This window comes from Vanessa atalanta, chromosome 4, assembly GCF_905147765.1.
Source record: "Vanessa atalanta chromosome 4, ilVanAtal1.2, whole genome shotgun sequence".
Lineage (NCBI taxonomy): Eukaryota > Metazoa > Arthropoda > Insecta > Lepidoptera > Nymphalidae > Vanessa > Vanessa atalanta.
Genome location: NC_061874.1, coordinates 2,329,299 through 2,349,963, shown reverse-complemented (window position 1 = coordinate 2,349,963; position 20,665 = coordinate 2,329,299). Strand labels below are relative to the sequence as shown.

The 20,665-nt window shown below is 29.1% G+C and overlaps 4 protein-coding genes across 7 annotated transcripts; 2 read left to right on the top strand and 2 right to left on the bottom strand.

Moving 5' to 3' along the window:
- Positions 1–89: 89 nt before the first annotated feature.
- Positions 90–5,073, bottom strand: LOC125077717 (programmed cell death protein 6). 2 transcript variants are annotated; one of them, XM_047689723.1, is made up of 6 exons: positions 4,922–5,073; positions 4,561–4,622; positions 4,386–4,492; positions 3,585–3,853; positions 2,865–2,960; positions 90–1,183 (listed from the first exon to the last, which is right to left on the bottom strand). In XM_047689723.1, exons 2-6 carry the CDS (start codon positions 4,614–4,616, stop codon positions 1,172–1,174), a joined length of 540 nt encoding a protein of 179 aa, XP_047545679.1. In that variant the 5' UTR covers positions 4,617–4,622; positions 4,922–5,073; the 3' UTR covers positions 90–1,171. The 2 variants fall into 2 exon arrangements, with proteins under 2 accessions (XP_047545679.1, XP_047545680.1); XM_047689724.1 differs by lacking the exon at positions 90–1,183 and having other exon boundaries at positions 2,498–2,960.
- Positions 5,074–6,372: 1,299 nt separating this feature from the next.
- On the top strand, positions 6,373–8,540 carry LOC125077669. Of its 3 annotated transcripts, none has more exons than XM_047689662.1 (2): positions 6,373–6,462; positions 6,884–8,540. In XM_047689662.1, exons 1-2 carry the CDS (start codon positions 6,378–6,380, stop codon positions 8,179–8,181), a joined length of 1,383 nt encoding a protein of 460 aa, XP_047545618.1. In that variant the 5' UTR covers positions 6,373–6,377; the 3' UTR covers positions 8,182–8,540. The 3 variants fall into 3 exon arrangements, with proteins under 3 accessions (XP_047545618.1, XP_047545621.1, XP_047545622.1); XM_047689665.1 differs by having other exon boundaries at positions 6,459–6,593; XM_047689666.1 differs by lacking the exon at positions 6,373–6,462 and adding an exon at positions 6,599–6,699.
- Positions 8,541–9,214: 674 nt separating this feature from the next.
- Positions 9,215–10,921, bottom strand: LOC125077959 (60S ribosomal protein L27a). The gene is made up of 6 exons (XM_047690094.1): positions 10,907–10,921; positions 10,496–10,582; positions 10,257–10,320; positions 10,015–10,112; positions 9,584–9,736; positions 9,215–9,372 (listed from the first exon to the last, which is right to left on the bottom strand). Exons 1-6 carry the CDS (start codon positions 10,919–10,921, stop codon positions 9,244–9,246), a joined length of 546 nt encoding a protein of 181 aa, XP_047546050.1. The 3' UTR covers positions 9,215–9,243.
- Positions 10,922–10,974: 53 nt separating this feature from the next.
- LOC125077876 (protein SPT2 homolog) lies at positions 10,975–19,896 on the top strand. Its single transcript, XM_047689982.1, has 9 exons — positions 10,975–11,189; positions 11,530–11,703; positions 11,883–12,105; positions 12,509–12,619; positions 12,811–13,104; positions 14,138–15,016; positions 15,452–15,572; positions 16,511–16,599; positions 17,334–19,896. The coding sequence occupies exons 1-9, from the start codon at positions 11,130–11,132 to the stop codon at positions 17,417–17,419; spliced, it is 2,037 nt and encodes a 678-aa protein (XP_047545938.1). The 5' UTR covers positions 10,975–11,129; the 3' UTR covers positions 17,420–19,896.
- Positions 19,897–20,665: the final 769 nt, after the last annotated feature.

Here is a 20,665-nt window from a genome sequence, read left to right as displayed (position 1 = left end):
CAACTAATATAAAATGAAACCAAGATAGAGTTTGCCCTTAAACATTTATTCAAAGAACAATAGAATTATACAACAGTAAGATATATCAGACTCGATTCTACATTATACATAAAATACAGAAATATACATTTAATTTCAGATTGCATATTTTGTATACAATTATGAAATTAAAAAAATGTATATAATAAAGCTGAATATGTTCTGATAGACATTGAGCCCAATTTTTTTATTTCTTTAATTTGAGCAAACTTTAACCATGACAAAGATTTCAATAAATATATATATAGTAGAATGTATACAATATTAAATCTGAAATAGTTACTCAAAACATAATTAACATTTTAAGCTTAATTGGTTATAAGTAAAATATATAGTCTATTACAGTTTTTGTCTTTTGTTGTGGACTCACTAAAATAATTAGTGATATATTATATTTTCAATGCCTAGGTACCATTAGTGTTAATTATTTTTAGTTTTGTTTAAATTTAACAAAAAATTATAATAAAAGTACACTAACCACTAATAGCCTCAGAAGACATCAAATATAATATATATAAAATAAAATTATTTATAAATAAAGTATTTGCTTGCAGTAAGTAAAGATAGAACAAGGACAAACAATTAACATGCAACACCTACATTTATAATCTATTACATAGATATTTTAAATATATATAATGCATAATTGGCACATAAACAATATACCAATGCAGAGTACATGCCACATAGAGAAACACACAGCAGACAGTTTATCTTTTCAAGTTAAAACAGTTAAGCCTGCCTTGTGGAGAACTGCACATTTTAATTAAAAAAATATTCAGAATAAACTAAAATTAGTTTATTCTTATTATATTGAATGGAAATTTTACCATTAAAGTAAATTCGAAATGGTTTAAAGTATTTTATAATTGTAAGTACAGTATACTCTTATTTAAAAAAAGCTCTTGTACAAGGCAGTCAACATTTTTAAAATATTATATGATTATTTGAAATTTTATTTGTGACCTTAAATTAAAATGACCATATGAACAAACTGATATTGAAAATGAAAGAATTAAAATAAAATTAAATGCAATAAAACTCAGTGTGTAAAAAAATAAAAAATAAATGAATATTGGTCTTAAGGTACGCATTTGGCCAAACCTTTAAGCTGGTTATCTGAGGCACGGCGTTACGGCCAACACTGGACGGAAGAGAAATACGCGGTTAGACAAAAAACACTTATGGTTATTACAAACTAAACCCTAAGACTATCTATATATGAGATATAATAAACAGCTTGACATTTATCGATTCCTAATCAACGGAAACAAGAATAAACAAAAATCTATATATTTATTTCGTATATAAATAAGTCTTTAGCAAAATGTTGGGAGTGCATGCAATTTTTATTAATAACAATATTGACCTTGTGGAAGCAGTTCATAAGAAACTAATGACAAAACCAAATAAAATCAATGAATAGGTATATTTAACTAGCAAAACTCAGATGGACTATCAGTTCTGGCAAAGTGATGCAGCGCCGTCTAGCGGCGCGTTACAACAATGTAGGTAGTATGAAAACCTTTTCCATGTTAAAATACCTACATGTGCCCACTTTTACAGTAATCGGGACAACAGTATCGAATTCTAATCTCAAACAGACCATACACACCAACATCCATTTTTATATATGAGATACACAAAACGAAAAAGTTATAAATATGAGTTAATAGGATCTGATAATTTTTTATTTATTTTACACATTATATTATATTAAAAACATGAATATTCTAGAACTTTTTATTAAAAAATTGTAAAGCACCAACTAATCATCAATCAACACTAACAATTTAATTATGATTATTAATTATAGAATATATTAAATTTAATCATATTGATGTCATAAACAAAGCTATAAAAATATAAAATGTACATCTAAATATGATTATAAGAAACATGCTTCGCTTTTAAAGCCACAATCTAATTGTTATATACCAAATACAGTTTACAAACGCTAATATACAGTATATTTAAGAATATAAAAAAATATGTATATAATGAAAGAAGATATCTGAATCATGATACTGTTAAAATGTATTCAGAACCATTTGATACAATCAATAAAAATATATTGATTAAATTTCTTACACATAAAAACTTTTTTGCTTTCTGAAGCATAGTCTACTCCAAGGACATTAGTAAAATCAAGAAACTAAAACTTTAAATTTTTTATTTTATTTAATAAGTACACTAACAATATACATATTAATTGATGGTTTACACAACATCCAAAAAAAGAAAATCAACTTCTGATATGTACATCGATTACAAGTGTACATAACATTCACAGTGTATAGTGTCAACATGTAAAATAAAGTTTAAATTAAGTTGAAACTAAAATATATTATACAATTTTAAAAAAGATTATTGGCCTATGCTATCGTCGTTTACAAACACAATAACTACATATTATAAAAGAAAAACAAAAAACTTGAAACAAAAAAACAAAAAAATTGAAATGAAATTGGTCAAGATCTAAGTAATCATTATTGGTTCACGATAAAAAGGTGTTTTGTTGTCAGTGAACTTGTTATAGAGCTTAAAAAGTACAATTAAAGTGGATGTAGTTAAGTAGAATATTGACATTTTAAAAATTAATATATATTAATGAAGAACTGTTTTTAGTGCATAGTATAACAGAGCTATTAGCAATTTGCATGGTATATATATATCGGTTGTTGGAATAGGCTAAACTCATATAAAATAAGATACATTTAAATGATGATTTGTCATACTTGTAACATTTGAACAGTATCAAACTCAGAAATATCATACTTAATGTCTTTTATAAACATCATTCTGTTGCTGTTACATTGTTATACCTTTAGTCCAAACACCATTTTTAGAAACTGCTCGTAGTGTATGGTTATCACACCATCTTGGTCTGTATCATACTGTCGAAAAGCTGAAGTTAGAGTCTGAAAGATATAAATAAAGATTTATTAAAAATAGGTTTAATCTTTTACAGCCTTTATCACAGAAATGATAAAAAAATTCAGATATTAGAAACAATATATTTTCGAGAAAGAGGGATAAAACAATGATTCTATTGAAAGGAGTTCAATGGAATTAATTCTTATCTGAAATATTTATGACTTGATAAGTCTGTTTATTATGTTTTTAATGTATCAATTGCTTAAAAATAACAATTTCCATTATTTTCAAATTAAATGGTAACGATTCAATTTAAATTAAGAGAGAAATTTATTTAAAATTAAGAGCTACTAATTCCTGATCATAATTAATTATTACGAGGGCTTATGCTGGATTAACCATTTTCACCACACTTTTTAAAGAGCTTGTGAGCCAAGTACCCTTACTTAAGTGAAAGAGAAATATGGATAAAACAGTCATAAACATTCTATATAAACATTCAAAAAAATATTTTTTTAGTTCTAAAGAACATATATCTGTGTTGTTGCTATGCATAATATCTTAGTATTATAGTATGAAAATACAGACTAATTGATTTGTGGTTGGAACTAACTACTTAAAGTAATAATTTATTATCCATCAATTTACTGAATGTAACAACAACTTACATATAAAGTTATGCAGCATTGAATAAAGTCATCAAAAAGTATTGTTCCTCTTCCAAATCTATCGAATTTCTGTACCATTATATTAACAACTTCATCAGATAATCTGTAGCCAAAAGCAGTAAGAGCATTCTTTAACTCCACTTTATCTATGTTTCCAGAGTTGTCGCGATCAAATGATCGGAAGCAGTTTTGCCAATCACTAACATATTTCCAAAGTGCTCCAAAATCTTCAAATGATATAACACCTCTGTTTTGTTTATCAAACATGCCTGTAAATTGACATCAAAATTATAAATAATATTTGTCAGTACAAATTAGTTCTTAGATCAATAGATTCCTATCTTAACATCATTTAAGGAAATTGGACCTTAATAAATTTATACAACAAAAAATTCTTTTAACTTTGTAATAAATGTGATAAATTTGTTTGCACAAGGAAATTGTAGGTTATTTCAGATATAAAGATAATATTTTTATGGGTAAGATAAAAATACACTGTATGCAATCAAACATCTGAGATGCTATTATTAACGAGAGTTGTTGCTCTATAATTTGTCTATCAAACATTATGAAATAAATTACTATCTGTTTAAATCTGAAGTTTTTGTGTATAAGTAAATTTCTTTAAAACATATTTTAATGCACAATAAACATTGTCAAGCAAATCTTTGAAAGCAATATAAAGTTTATATATAGATATGAAAGAAAATATTTAAAACTTTATGGAAAATGTTTTGTTTTAATGTATATTTATGCTTTTAGTTTAGTAATACAAAAATATTTAGCAAACTGTCTACATACCAATCATCAGTCTTACTGTTTCTGGATTAAATGGATTCCATGTACCATTTGAAAGTGCTTGTTGCAGTTCATCAGCAGATATGTAGCCACTTCTGTCTTTGTCCACTCTATAAATAATATTTACATTAAATAATATTAAAATTTTAGTATTTAAAGTGAATTAAGAAAAACATACCTTCTAAAGATGTCCCACAGGAATTCTCGACTCGGCATTGGAGATTGGAAAGTCATTTTGGTCTAAAAAATGTCAGTAAAATATTGCAGAATGATTAATGACACCAAAGATGATTCAATATAGTCTTATCGTTTTACCAATAAAATGGTGTAATAAATATTTATTAAAATTATGATTATGAAATTTTGTTTCAAAATAACTTCATCATAGTAAAAGTAAAGCCGTCTTTATATTTGCAAAAAGAATTAGTTATGGTAATATAGATAAACAAAACACGAAGATCTCTAATAACGATCTTTTTTGTATTTCGTTCTTTTTTTAGTATATTCCAACACAAATTCAACTATTTCTATGTACTCACCTCGCAACTAAGTAAGATGATTTCCTTAGATAGGCTTAATGGTAGAATATTTTGAGAGAACGTAATTTAAAAAGAGTGAAATCAGAAAAACAATTAACTCCGTTTTTTAACTTACAATAAAATATAAATGTCAAAGAGAATACAATCACCGTGGTAGATGTCAAATTGAAAAATGAAATTTAAATGACAGATAGGGATGTATACTGTAGTATTAAATAAAATAAAATATAATTATTAGAAATCATTCGAAAGTACTCTCTTAACTTGACGAGAGGAAATAATTTTTGAAGTGATAACTTCTTATGGAAGAGTAATCCGCTTCGTTGCGTAACGCGTTATGGTGCTAGTCTGTCTGGCTTCCCTTACTCTTACGCATACGGCAGCGATTAGTTTAAGTTATCACTTCTGTCGGAAGTGCCGAGACGCACACGTATTTTTTTAAAAATTAAATTAAAAAATGTATAAAAAATTTATTTCCTCCAACAAGAGAGCCATATACATAGTCTCTAAAGTCTACAGAAAAGTTTTATTGTATATGTAAGAGGACGGCTAAACGGACAACCTGATAGTAAATGGTCATCACTGTCAATAGACAATAGTGCTGTAAGAAATATTAACCATTACTTATATCGCCAATGCGCCACTAACATTGAAATCTAAGATGTTATATTTCTTGTGCCTGTTGTTACACTGACTCACTCACTCAATTCAAACCGGACAACAATAATATAGAGTACTACTGGTTGGCAGTAGAATATCTGATGAGGTATCGACACAGACGTGGTTGCACAAAGCCTTACCACCAAGTAAATAATATTAACATAAGTTAAATCGATTTTGCAACACAGAGAACAATGGTTTATAAGCAGGCATGTAGTGTATCATAATTTTGTGTCGACTTTTCTTAAACGATCTTATCCCTATCTATCACAATCAGCTTAGTATATGAATAGGGTTTTCAAAATCATAATCATATCTATATTTTTTGCTACTAGTCCGTATTTCATAAGGATAGAATATTGGTGATACATGAAACGTTTATGTTGAAAGACAAACATAGAAAGAAAAAAAATTGTGATATTTTGGACCAGGGTCTTGTTGACGTAAGCTGAACTTATCGACGTTATTTCACTATAGAATTAATATCGTTTAGGATATACATAACGTACTGCACGAAAAAAACATACAAACATGTTTTTTTATTTGATAAGAAGAAAATGATAATAATAAAAAATATAGATACAGAAATGTATCAAAGAATTATCTTTTCTACCTTTCTTCTAAGAAATTATATATTTTTGGGTATTCTAAGAGAATTAGTAACATTATATTATTTTACTTTTAGAATTACCTGTAATGTTTTCTATCAGAGCATGAACTATGGCTGAATGATGCACAATCTTTAGAATCTATGCGCGGTGATTTAAAAAAAACACTAACTTTCTTTGATATTAAAATGGCGGATGTCTCAAGCGATGACCGAAAAGTAAAGTTAACTAAAAATGGTAAAGTTGTGAAAAGACGCACACGAAACCCAGAAGGTAATTTTGAGGTCTTTAACTCAAAATTTATGCATACTATCATTCATAATATGCCAATTCCTATACGTTTATTTCCATTGTTTGACGTTTAGGAAAGTATTCAATATTTGACTCTTACTACTTTTTGATACGTAAGTTGAATTACAAACTGTTATTACGTTGTTTTGATTTTTGTTTCTTAATTTTACCGATTTTTTTTAATGTTATGTACGGTATAACTAAAAGCAACATCTTATGGTATTAGTTACAATTATATCGTCTAATATGCGTATCTATGAATCTATTAGCATATAATATTTTGGAAATATTTATCTATTAATTTATTCTTTCATAAACATTTTTTACTTACAATTTTTTACAACTTTATGCTTATAAATGTAGTTTTATACTTTTGGTAAATAATTTATTTTTATTATTCTAGAATGGCACAAACAGAAACAAAAGCGGCTGAGGATTGCTGGACTAGAATACATAAACGCAAATGGGAAAGTTGTTCCACCGAAACAACCCGGTCCCGATTGCAACTGTCGCCGTCAATGTTTTCAGAAAGTGCCCGACGATGTGAGACTCAAAACATTTCAAGGTTTCTATTCCATGAAGACACATGATGAGCAAAATGCTTACCTTTTTGGTCTTATGAGACAAGTAGACGTTAAACGAAAAAGGGTGAAATCTAGTAGCAGGCGTACTTGTACATTTGAATACTTTGTAAGAGTTAAAGGAAGAGAAACTCAAGTTTGTCAGACTGCTTTTAAGAATATTCATGCCATAACAGAAAGAAAAGTCAGAGTACTCTGCAAGAAGATGGATGATGGTGTAATGTTTCCTAGTGACAATCGAGGGAAAAATAGTCACAGACGTTCTGGTGAGGTGCGTCTTCCAACAACCGTCATAGAACAAATTAAAAATCATATCTATTCTATTGTTCACACACACAGACTAAAAGATTTTATAAGACTTGATAAAATTGCTGGATTAGAAATTAACATATCAAAGATGTGGAAAGATTACATAAAAACCTATGATCCTGATAACATATCTGCTACAATGCCCAAATCTAAGAGGCATATAGATTTAGAATTACAAAATGAACAAAATCAACAGACACAGCATCCAGCTCCACAGGATACTTTTACCCCCATTGCATATCCAGGAAGTGGTCATCTTGTTAATATCGCAGAGAACTACTTTGAAAATCAGTACCAAACAGCTTTGGCCACAACAACAAATTCAACAAACTTTTATCCAACACAAAATGGTCCTCAAGGTATGGGAATACTTTTACAATCAACTGTAACGAGAGCAACCCAGCCCACAGCTTTCATTTTACTACAGACAAAACCAGAACCTCAGCAAGATAATACATTAGCTATAGCAAATGCTCCTTATAATCAAGAATCTGAAATTCAAGATAGTGATGAGAAAAGTGGAAAGAAAATTAAAAAAGAAAGAAAAAAGGGGCCTATCGTAAAACAATGGAGGTACACAAATATCTTTCACGATGAAATTAATGGTGCGGCTTTAGCAGCAATAAAAACAAGACTTGGCATGTATTATGCTGAGAGTGATGCCGCAAGGAAAAAGGCCAAGCAGGCTCGGCCACAGGAGTCAGCACAGACACAAACAGCAAATGATCAGACACAAATAAGAACAGAACTGGCTCCTATTAGACCACAGCATCAACCCATTAGATCACATACTGTAACAATTTATACCTAAATATAAATTATTATTTGACTGGTACATTAACAGAATAAGAATTACTCTAATCACATAATTTGCTAGCTTAGGTGAACAAACTATTTAATGAATAAGTTTTAAATAGCTAAGGCTATATTTCCATTTCAATCTAAAGTATATTGATGTACTCATTATATCCTGTAAATTATTTAAGACCTTAGTTTGCATGAAAGTATGTATGTAGTATCAAAGAAGTATTATGAAGATACCAGTGTATAGTTTTAATAAGAAACTTAATAAAAATAGATATCATTTATTGTCTCTATTGAAATGTTATTTGAATTTTAGCTGGAATATTTTTTTTAACATAATTAATTGCCTTATTTAAGATTGATATACTGTGGTTTTAGTCATTATTTTTAGGATTTTCTGATAGAAATTAATATGTATGTTTCTATAAGTATAATTATTGCAATAATTTTGCATGTTATTTTTAATAAAAATGAAAATTATTTTACAATTGTATTACAATTTTAATGTAATATTAAATACTTTATTTAATATATAATGAATTGTTATTTGTCCTTACTCATCCAAAATATCAAATAAACAAAAGTTTGTAATTTAAATATTTAAAAAAAATTGCATCTAATAAAGGCCTGTATAGGGTAGAATTGCATACAAATTGTGTATAAATTAGTAACCTTGTGTATCCTGCATGTATTAGTTCAAAACTATACGAAAACTAAGTTTTCCTTAAACTTTCATTTGAAAAAATAGTCATCTGTAACCTAATAGCAATACTAGTAGTACTAGTAGTAGTACTTTGTATAAGATCATTCTGTTTAATTTTATATGGTCATGTAAAATAAGTTGTCTACTGGCAGTCCAATTTAGAGGATATCTACTCATGCAATTAGCTATTCAATTCTTGTCTTTAAAATGAAATATTAAGTTATATACAAATATAAAATGTCAAAAATGATTTCACATTAACATGACTGTGTGCCACATCTAACAGAGGTATGATTTAAATTTAGATTAAAGTATAAATAAGTAGTGAAAGAAAATGTATGTTTTTAAAATTTTATTAAACTTAAATTATGCAGACAAAACACATGCCCCGCCAATTTCCTTGATTTTCCTTTCAGCTGTTTTTGAAAAGAATTTGGCCTTCACAATTACGGGCTGTTTGGGTAGCTTGCCCTTTCCGAGCAATTTGTAGTAACCCTGTAAAATGAAAATAATGTGTCAGCCCACAAAAAAGTCTATGCATGAATAGAATATTGGTAGACAATGAAATGTAGATGATAAAATATTTAAGACATTTCTGCATCTTTCTTGATTACAGATTAAAGTCTTTCAAGCATCAGTTCATTTCATTTCAGTTTTAATACATATAATTTGAAATATTTATTTGTTTAGCAAGTAATATACTTACAGCCTTCACAATGTTAATAACGGGCACTTTTCCATCCGTGGCATTAGCGTATTTAAGCCGCGACTGTTCAGAAACCAGAGTCCAAAGTTTGTCCAAGTTCAGCACAGGACAAAACTCCTTGTTCCTTCTTAAATGGTAATTTCTCATACCAAGCTACAATAAACAAGCAATGAATTAGCCTTACAGTAGTGATAATATCCAGACAGACAACAAACAGATAAGAGAAGTAGGAACTAAAATATAATGATACTTATAAATTAGTTTCAGTAAAATATAATGATACTTATAAATTAGTTTCAGTAAAATATAATGTTGTTTTTGTAATTAAGCACAATCTAAATAAAATTATTAATAGTTACAGATTATATTCTTAAGATATTACTTCTACACGACAATAAGGTTATCTTTTACGTTAAACAATTTTGACTTACTTTGCCAAAGTATCCTGGATGGTATTTGTCCATGTTTATTCTATGGTGATGTTCACCACCAGCGTTACCGCGACCTCCAGGATGCTTGCGGTGTTTACCTATACATTGGAATACATTCAAATTAATTTCAATCTTAAAAGTATCGACGAAAATATGAAAAAAAACACATGAATGTACAATTGCAGTGCGTGAATATTTTTTATTTAGGAGTTTAAATGACCAAATTAATTAAAAATATTTACCGATACGTCCATGACCATGGCTCACATGTCCTCTCAGCTTCCTAGTCTTCTTCTTGGAGGTTGCCTGTAGAACGACAGAAAGGTTAACATTTTGTTGTATCAACAGTATACTTAAATCAAAAATACAATTATCGGCGTCACTGTATTCACCACTAATAAACAAAAATGAACAAAATTTAATTTGATTAAAAAGGATTACTAAGAAAATTATAGATAAATAACACAATCTAAACACGAACCATATTTCCACTCTTCAACAAGAACTTTAAAAAGAAAGAGACAGATGTGAAAATTACGTCAACGTCAAAATTGTTAGTGCTGCCATACTGTTTTTATTAGGATTCATTATTCAATATACTAGTTAAAAATATAATATTACGAATGTAATATTAAACAATCATTCTGTATGTATTAATAGTAAATAAATTTATTATACTATTTTTTTGTATTTTAGGTTTGTTTATATATTTTATGTCGGCAAAAGTAATTGATTTAACACTTTAAAAATTAAAATGTTTAATTATTTCAATTGATGACACAGTTGAAGTATCATAGAATTGTTGTTAGATTAATATGGATTGTAAATCGTGGTTGGCACAACCAACAGTTATTAAATAAAGAATTGAATTGAATGAATCGTATAATCAAACATTTGAAATATTCATTATCTGTTAATTTGCTATAAACTGACATTAAGTTATAAACTCTCAAATTTAATCTACTCTGTGCTTAGTATGTTTCCAGAAAATGGTAGGATAGTGTGTCGAGGTCTGACACGTATTTAGCTAAAAATCGTAAATACTCTTCGTAAAGTTTACTATGTTGTTATTTTAATTGAGCGTTACTAGTAAATAATTACCTAATTATTCCAAAATGGAGTTTCGAGAAACTTTACTGGCTGCTCAACGAAATCAACAACAAAAGTCATCTGCTGTAAGTTTATATACTTAGTGTACTTATCATGATTAAGTAATTTTGTCTATTCATTTAATTGGAATAAACAAACATTAGTTTGTTAATTTTGTAACTCCTAAAATCTTATATACTATTATTGAAAAAAAAATCCTAATGGTTAGGGTGCACCAACTTTTATTTTATTTATACAAATATTTTTTTTTATATCTTACTTGATAATTATGTAGGAAAGTTAAGGATATCGTTAATAACTCCTTATTATAAAAAAATAATAGTAATAATTACAATACAATTGATTACAATATGTTTTAAAATTATTTTAGCTCTTTCCTTGTATTATTATTTCATATGATTTTAGGAAAGTATGTATTACAAAGCACGGTTTGATCCTCCAAAGAAGGAATTGAAACCACGAGATCGATTGTCAGCCAATATTCAAAAGTTTTTGGCGAAAAAGGAAGAAGAAGAAAGACAGAAAAAATTAGATGCACAAAAGAAAAGAGATGAGCTACTTGCAATGCGAGACCCAAAGGTTACTATATAATATTATAATATATGTATAAAATATATAAAGAAATAAAAGAAAAAAACATATGAAAATAAGGCATAGCTTTTGTAGTCAATCTTTACTTCGATATTATTTATTATTATAAAAGTTCTACAAAGAATTATACTTACAATATCTTAATCAATAGATTTTGTATTTTTAAGGCATTAAGAAAGATTCAAAAGACCCTGAAAGTAATTAAGTCTGCTAATAAATCAGTATTAGCAGACGCAATTGACACAGAACATACCGCTGTGACTAGGGAAGGTCCTGACCAACCGGACCAGGACGACTATGGTTATGAATCACAAGAAGCTGCTGCCCTTTATGAGAAAATGATGCAAAAATATAGCAAAGTGCCAGACAAGCCAAAATTTGCACCGGGTAGTAAGTAACAATAGGTTTTTAATTAAGCTTTTGCATGTGATACAATAGTATAAAGCTTAGTTAATTAAGAAAGATCAGATCTTAATGTGAGAGTGATATACAATTCATGCAATTAAATTGGCCTGAAGACAAGACAATATGTGATGCTTATCAACTATTTACTCAGCTGTTCATTTGTTTTTAACGCGTAACTGTAAAATGATAATTATTTTTGTAAAAATCTATGACTGAGAGCATTACAGTGAAGGAATAATTAAATGGAAACTGGTAATGGGAACAGTATATTCATTACAGGCAGTGGTTAAGCACCTTATCACTATACCTTTAAGTTATAGAATATAATCATTACTTTTTATTTCATGCAGTATCTTATTATATTCAAATTTTTTAAATAATTTTGTAGCTAATAATGTGAGTAAAGATTTAAATGGTACAAGAGAAAGAGTTAAACATGCACTGCAACATGAAGAGGAGCCAGTTCCTCATAAAAGAAGACGTCGGACTGATAATGATGGTTAGTACAGTGTTTTGTCCAGGTTTAGTACCACTGGAAATGTGACATCCACTATAACATTTTCTATAAGTTACAATCATGGTAGAATCATAATGATAATTAACAAAAAAAATCGGGAATGTAAATATAGTAAAAGTAGTGTTCAAATATATCAATTAAACTATATATATAATTATTGTTTACAATTTCAGATGGAGATTTAAGTCCACCTCAAAAGTATGAACCTGAAAAGAAAAAAGATGAAAAGCCTGAGAAACCAAAAATAAGAAAGCCAGCACCACCACCTTTGGATTTTAATCAATTGTTGAAACTAGCTGAACAAAAAAAGAGTGTTCCCATTGAAGTGGCCACAAAGAAACTTGTCACAGAGCCGGAACCCGATAGACTCATGACAAAGAAACAAAAACGGGAATACGAAGAGGAAATGGCGCGTCGTCAAAGGAGACAGGAACGTATCGATGCTGAAAAGGCCGGTGGTCGCAAAGGTATTTAATACTCAAAAATTTTTCTTATTACATTTTATAAAATCTTAAGATCCTTTTTATAAATTTAAAAGTACATCTTATTAAGTTAAATTAATAACTAAAATCAACCTTAGTGGTAGTAAATAGTCATTCAATTTATTGTTGTAAAGTTACATTATTAAGATATGATTATTATATTTGAATATTACTGCCTACACAAAAGCAATATATCAAAGTATGTGATGGCATTCAAATGGCCCTCAAACCAGTTAGTGTTTAACATGTACCATCTATAATATGTAGTTGTGGGTATAGGTTGTTTCAATGTAATCATTATTATTACCTTAAATATTATATACTAGCTGCTCCGAGCTGTAACATCCGCGTCAAACATTATTGTTTTTCACAGATGTAGTTTGCCATATATTATATTCAATAATATTCTCCTAACTGAGCTGTATTTTCTTTACTGGTTTTTTGTATACTGAGTTTTATGTATACTGGTTTAGAAGTTTTTTCAGTAATGGAATACAAAAAAATATCTCATTTATTCATATACTTTTAATTAATAATGACAAATTAATTTTAACCTGATAGATAAAAGATAGCTAATTTAAACATAATAGCTATAACATTCCATTAACATTTCAGCATAATGCTTTCAAATTTCATGCATGTATTTTTATTGTTATTAACAATAAAAATACATGCATGAAATTTAATGGAATATTATTTATTATAATTTTTGTTGTTTATAATAATTCTTGTTTCAATAAAAAATATCACAACTTGGTAATCCTACCTGTATTCTTACTGTTTTGGTTTTGTCATAATTTTTTGCTATAATGCTGAATAATTCCAGTTAATTATTATCATTTATTGTGTTTTCAATTTTTTTTTTCAATTGGATCTTAATTTGTATTTTATTTTTATGATACTTTTTATTTTGCTTAATATTCTCGCTTATGACGATTATTAATCGAATAAATTAATGGTGTCTAACTCTAGACTTATAAAAAATAAATTGACAGAATCACGTTTTCAATATTTACAGCTCCTAAAGAAGAAAGAACCGTTGAAAAAACCAAAAGAACAGAACCTTCAACTTTCGGACGCATTCCAAAACTAAGTGACAAAAATTCCAACCAGAAAAATGATGTACCAACTAAAACGTACGAAAGAGAAAAAGACAGCGAACGCGAAAAACATGATGTGTTACAGAGGGAAAGAGAAAAATTAAGATTACAAAAGGAAAAATTAGAACGGGAAGAGAAGAGGTTAAGAGATAAAGAAAGGGAAATATTGAAAGCTGAAAAAGAAAGAAACGAACGTGAAATAAAACTAAACAGAGATAGATTAGATAAAATTAAAACTAAATTAGAGAATAGACCATCTGATAAATACAAATCAGATAAAAATGTAGATAGAGCTAAAATTGGTTCAAGGGAACAAGAAATTAATAAAAGTATAGACTTGAAGAGCCAAAACACATACAGGATAGATAAAAACTCGAATGAAAAAGAAATCAAGAAAACAGGTTTGTCTCAAAAATCAAACGATCAAAAGTATATGAATGGACACAGTTCACAAGGGAAGCCCGTGCCAAAACTAAATAAGGAACAAAGCATAAACAGAAATGATTCTAGGGATAGAATAGCTTTAGCGAAACAGAAAATTAGTGAAAGTTCTTCCAAATTAAACGGCCACGCCAGGTCCGAGAAACGACCGGAAGTCACTAAAGGTCAACCTCAAAAACGACCTGACGAAAAACGGCCACCTAACGCAAAATTACCGGGACCGAGCAAACCTGCAATGTCGAATAGTTTTGATTTTGATAAGCATGTGAATTCATTAGGTAAAAATGGCACAAAACAATTCCCGCCCAGCAATGTCAGAAGGAAACCACATCCTGATGATAGAAAAAAACCCAAACGTGAGTATTATCTATTATTTGTGAACATTTAAGAATTATACAATTTTAATAACGCGAAATAAGCAGGTCTTTATGGGCACCCATATGCCATATGAGCGAAGTTGCGGACTACAACCAGTATTAAATAAAGTATAATAAAATGTTTGTATAATATTATTATCTTACACCTCATGAATATAGGACAGATAGTTATCAGCTTATAAGATATACTTATGTTATATAGTATGTTTGTTATGCCGCATTGGATTCAGGGTTTTTTTGATTCAAAATAACTGCTACACGCACAAGCTTATGATCTTGCGCCTGATCTCTCTTCTCTAATGTCCATTCTTATCGTGGGACACACACATACACACACACACACACACACACACACGCCGCAACTATGTATGTAGTTGAAAAGTGAATATAATATTTTTTCATATATATTTGCAGGTCGCATGCTCGATTCTGACTCTGAATATGATTCGGAGATGGATGACTTCATCGACGACGGCGACGAGAACATGGACTACTCGAAGCACATTAAGGAAATATTTGGCTACGATAAGTCAAAGTAAGTTATTTTATAATAAAAAGAACTTTATATATTTTAAATAGAAAATAACCTTTACGTTACGAGTTTTTGTTAATTTAGTTTTTAATTCGGCTATGGTTATTTGCGTGTGCCTCCTACACTGGCTTTATAAGATCTCGATCTCGCAGCATCATTTTATTTTTATTCTCCTTAGACACTGGCTTTATAAGAAGTATAAACCAATTGTTACACCATTAAGGTGCTGTCAAGGTGTCTAAAATGTTATGACTCTTTCTAATTGAAACAATACAAAGTATCGCTCCTTTGATGGTAGGATAAATATAAAGTTACATAACGAAACTCGATGGAGAAACGGCTAGAATATATGGAAATTACATGTTTTTCATTACGCCATGCAATTGTTTCCATTTAATAATTAAGACGAAAGAAAACTTTGATATCGCCTCGACAAATGTCGAATGCATTTTGTCTAGGTCACAGACCCAGGACGCCTCCCTCCCTAATAAGAAGGTCAGAGGTACTCTCCTGTCGACTAGCACAAACGTCTATCTCGCAGCAGCATTGTTTTTCACTTTATATTCTCACAAATATATGAGATTTTAATGTATTCTTTAATACCTTATACCTAATAATCTGTAAAAGTATTTAATATTGTGAGGGCGACGAATGCCCTCACAATATCTGTATTGATAACAGATCCTGATCACTGACCTCTTAGACAATTATTTATTTTACCAACTTGAACATAGCTAAACATGTTCGTAAGAGTTTTAAAATGTATTATATTATTTGGACAGAGAATTAAAAAACATGGACACCGTCATATTTATAGGAACGTAACAAACTTAATTAAATGGAATTCGCGAGGGACATACTTGTTGTGTGGACTGTACTGTAGAATAGGCATTTTTTTGTCATTGTTTTTATTTATAAAATTTTATTTTATAATTTTCCAGATACCGGCACATAGATGACGAAGACGATCCCATGATGGAATCGAGTTTCGCCAGACAACAGAGGGAAGAGTATATTAGCAAGAAAATAGGTATATGAATTATTTTTATGTATGCAATCTTAATCAACTGTAACTAAATATTTTATATTTAGGTAACATTTTTAGTCTGCTTGAATAACGGTCGAATTACTTGAATAAATTGCGAATTTAAACACTAACGATGCTAGCTTGTAAAGCCGACCAACTAGCATGCCTTTAATAGTCTGTAAATATCTTGCTGCTGGACAAAAGCTTCCATGAAGAAGGTCTAGCTTATTCCACCATGCTGCTGTATTACGAGTTGGTAACAAGTGTGACAGATTTTCATCCAAAATATGCAGCTCGCATGAGTATTTTTGACGATAGTTAATTAATTAATCATAAATTCATAATCCTTAATCGCCAATTGTGCATAATTCACATTAACAATCGATGAAACCCTTTATATACGAATGCTTGATTTAAATACCTGTTGTTATACGTAGGCGGTGATATCCGAACCAATCTTGTAAATATGAAAATGAGTATTCATTACGCGTTAATGTCTTAACTACTCAAACGATTCTCATTAAAAATTTTTATTTAATTTTTTTTTGTGGTACAGTTGTTTGTACCTATCTTTTTCTGTACGCCTCGGGGGGTGATCCCCCCATCCCTGCCCCTTAAACACTGGTGGAAACGTAATAAGGCTTTGTTATTTCTTAGCATACTAAAAATAGTACCAAATTGTTAAGATATTTATATATATATATATGCATTTTTATTTATTTATATTTCTATTTAAGGTATAATGGAGGATCTAGAAGATATGAGAATGGAAGCGATGGAGAAAAGCAAAAAGAAGAAATCAAGACGACTAAGTGACGATTGAAGAAACTGCTCAGACAATGAACCGAGGCAATTTTAATTCTTAGATTATATGTGTGGCTTAGAAATGAAATTTGATGATTTATTTATCGTTTAAATGTGTACTGGGTTAAGAATAAAACAAATCTGGTTAAAAAATATAAACGATCCTTGTCATCAACCATGTTTTTAAGATAAAGAAATAATCAAGATAATATATAACTTTGTATTTGTTATAAATTTCTATTTAATAAAGATTAAATTGATATTTTTTCTTAGATTCCTTTATCGAGTGTCCAAGAAGGTTGAAGAAGGAATTGTATTCTTCTAGATCTTGTGGAGCAACATTACGTTGTGTGCTGCGAAATTCCAGTTTCCTTTTGCAAGGAAACTTTCGTAATCGTGTTCATCTGTGTCAGATGTCAAGGTCGTGAACTCTGAACCCGAGTATGTCCTTCAAAGTTTGATGCCTTACTGAGGTTATAAATATATCATCAATCCACTGATATAAATCCAGCTCAATTACCCCAATAGGTCAATTCTATGTCACAGTTTCGGGACAAGAAAACGGTTGTATTATAATAAGGGAAGTAAAAAACTAACTTTTCTTCTGTCTTCGAGTTAAGTTTTTACTCCACATTCAATAATCGTATCATTTGTGTTTCAAGCCGTAATACCAAGTGTTGGCTAGAACTTAGCACTCGAAACGTAAAACGTAAACGTAAAAGTACGTTTTACGTTTTACATGTAACATTGTAACATTGTTGAATTGTACAGGAGTACTTAAAACAGCTAACAGATAAAAAAACAATTGACAAAACAAAATGATACAATTGTTTTTTTTTTGTGACGTATGTGTTTATTTCAACTCTGAAATATATTCTGAATACATTAGATGATAGTCTTATTTCTATTTGAACTTTTAATACTAATAGCACTACTTTCGAATACAGCGTTTTTCAATGATAGGGTCTTAAACAGTACAATAAGTTTAAAAAAAAGACTTGTATAAGTTTTAATATAATTTGTAGTTTCTTCTCAATACAAAACTTTGATTCATTATCCAAATGTAGTCTATATTTGGATAATGAATTATCTTTTCAAAATTGAAACTTACTCGCGTTTCGGCAGTTAGCCTCAATAATGTCGGTATTATCATATATTATATTATATGCCTTTATTTACTAATAAGAAATTTGTACACTTGCATTAAAATATTATCTTGAAGAGATAATTGTAAAGTTACCAGTATTCTTAAGTAATACAAAATACTTTTTGTTTTAAAAAATTGTCATAATATTATTTTTTCTTTTAATGTAGATAATATGTATACTTTATATCTTAAACTTGTAGTGAATTTATTGTTAGATTTTAAACTTTAAAACCACTTTTGATCTCTCTGTCTGTTCCACAAGATCTTTTTTGTTGTTTGCTTGTTTGTACAGTTTGTTTATTCGTCGTCAATTTGAATAATACAAAGGGTCATATTACTACATTTTATGAAACCTATTTTCTATATTTACGAACTTAAATAAAATGTTATATGACCAATATAAGGGATAAGAGTCAATAAACTGTCATTAGATTGGATTTAAAAACTAGTTAAGAAAATTTAATTGAAAACATTTCCTAAAGTTTTTTTTTAATGAAATGTTAGTTACATTATTGAAAAGATTTATTTGCAAGTCATATTTGTCTAAAATATTTGTAATTTAGTGTACGTCGATATCCTCTACATACACTTCGAGTATCTATACTGAAATGCCTACTCTATAAAAGGCTCTTTCTACGGTATAGGTAGCTGAACCTATTTTGTTTGAAACACAATAAAGTTTATTGATATTTATTTTGAATTCCGTTAACATTTGTAATTTTACCAGCACAATTGTGTGTATTTAAGTTTTTATTAAGTAATCCTTAGATTTATACAAAATAAATAACTGCCTTTCTTCGGTTGTATAAAAGTAGTTTGTAGTGAAAAGTGTTGTAAGAGTAACCATTTTTAATTTATATAATTATTTAATTGTTACGATTATTTAATATTTTTCCCGATTAACCTTTCATGTGATAACTTGAAGAGTTGATTTATAATCGTTGATAATACTAAGAGTATATAAATAATTTAGTAACAAGTTTTGTATAATTTTGCATTTTAGTTAAAATTATATACATATATGATTTGAAAAAAAGGACAAATACAAACGTCACGTTTCGGGACTAAATAATTTATTTACTTATCCATACTTACTACTATACTTATTTTTTTTTTATTTATAATAGGCTTGCAACGTATATTCGGTTGCTATTCGGTATTCGGCCTATTCGTCTGCTTATATTATAATCGGCCGAATATCGAATAATTAATTATTAAGTTATATATTTTGTTATAGGGTGATAATTGATAAAATGAAAAAAAGATCGATTCATTACGTATGTATTCATTTTTCTTATAATCATTTAAGTAGTCATGGGTACATAACCGAGATGGCCCAGTGGTTAGAACGCGTGCATCTTAACCGATGGTTTCGGGCTCAAACCCAGGCAGGCAGGTGCTTAATTTGTGTTTATAATTTATCTGGTGCTCGGCGGTGAAGGAAAACATCGTAAGGAAACCTGCATGTGTCTAATTTCAACGAAATTCTGCCACATGTGTATTCCACCAACCCGCATTGGAGCAGCGTGGTGGAATATTCAAACCTTCTCCTCAAGAGAGAGGAGGCCTTGAGCCCAGCAGTGGGAAATCTACAGGCTGCTAATGCTAAAAAAATGGTACATAACAGAGGTACATAATGATCCTATGTATTAGAAAAGTTTAGGTTTCTATGTGTTTGAATTATTGTCGTAATCAAAATTTAGAAGGGCAAGGTTGTCATTTCTTTTATAATCATTTAAGAAGTCATTGGTACATAATCATCTTCGAACTTTTGCCTAATATTCGGCTATTCGGTCAGGGGGCTCGTCGAATATTGCCGAATATACTATTCGTTGCAAGCCTAATTTATGAGTTAATATTCATAACAAGAATAACTTGGGGTAACTTTTTTAATAATGCAATATATTTCTGCCACAATAAAACGAAATAAACTAGAATAAATTACTCATATAACTTATAAAAAAATGAATGAGCTTATGTTATGTCTAGCGTATACCTAATAAAGTGTAATATATAAATATTATGTAACATGTATAGAGAAATCAGCATGACAGTAAAAATAAAAAAAAAATAATAAAGATATTTATATTGAGCAAATGTATAATTTTTTTTTTTTCT

Excerpts from the sequence above, each read along its gene's own strand:
- LOC125077717 (XM_047689723.1), bottom strand. The coding sequence starts at position 4,616 with ATGACTTTCCAATCTCCAATGCCGAGTCGAGAATTCCTGTGGGACATC. Across the intron at positions 4,493-4,560 it reads CTGTGGGACATCTTTAGAAG|AGTGGACAAAGACAGAAGTG; the intron begins GTATGTTTTTCT and ends TATTATTTATAG. Across the intron at positions 2,961-3,584 it reads AATGCTGCATAACTTTATAT|ACTCTAACTTCAGCTTTTCG; the intron begins GTAAGTTGTTGT and ends TATATCTTTCAG.
- LOC125077669 (XM_047689662.1), top strand. The coding sequence starts at position 6,378 with ATGGCGGATGTCTCAAGCGATGACCGAAAAGTAAAGTTAACTAAAAAT. Across the intron at positions 6,463-6,883 it reads ACGCACACGAAACCCAGAAG|AATGGCACAAACAGAAACAA; the intron begins GTAATTTTGAGG and ends TTATTATTCTAG.
- LOC125077959 (XM_047690094.1), bottom strand. Across the intron at positions 9,737-10,014 it reads ATCCAGGATACTTTGGCAAA|CTTGGTATGAGAAATTACCA; the intron begins GTAAGTCAAAAT and ends TGTTTATTGTAG. Across the intron at positions 9,373-9,583 it reads TTATTAACATTGTGAAGGCT|GGTTACTACAAATTGCTCGG; the intron begins GTAAGTATATTA and ends TTCATTTTACAG.
- LOC125077876 (XM_047689982.1), top strand. The coding sequence starts at position 11,130 with ATGGAGTTTCGAGAAACTTTACTGGCTGCTCAACGAAATCAACAACAA. Across the intron at positions 11,190-11,529 it reads AACAACAAAAGTCATCTGCT|GAAAGTATGTATTACAAAGC; the intron begins GTAAGTTTATAT and ends ATATGATTTTAG. Across the intron at positions 16,600-17,333 it reads GTATATTAGCAAGAAAATAG|GTATAATGGAGGATCTAGAA; the intron begins GTATATGAATTA and ends TTTCTATTTAAG.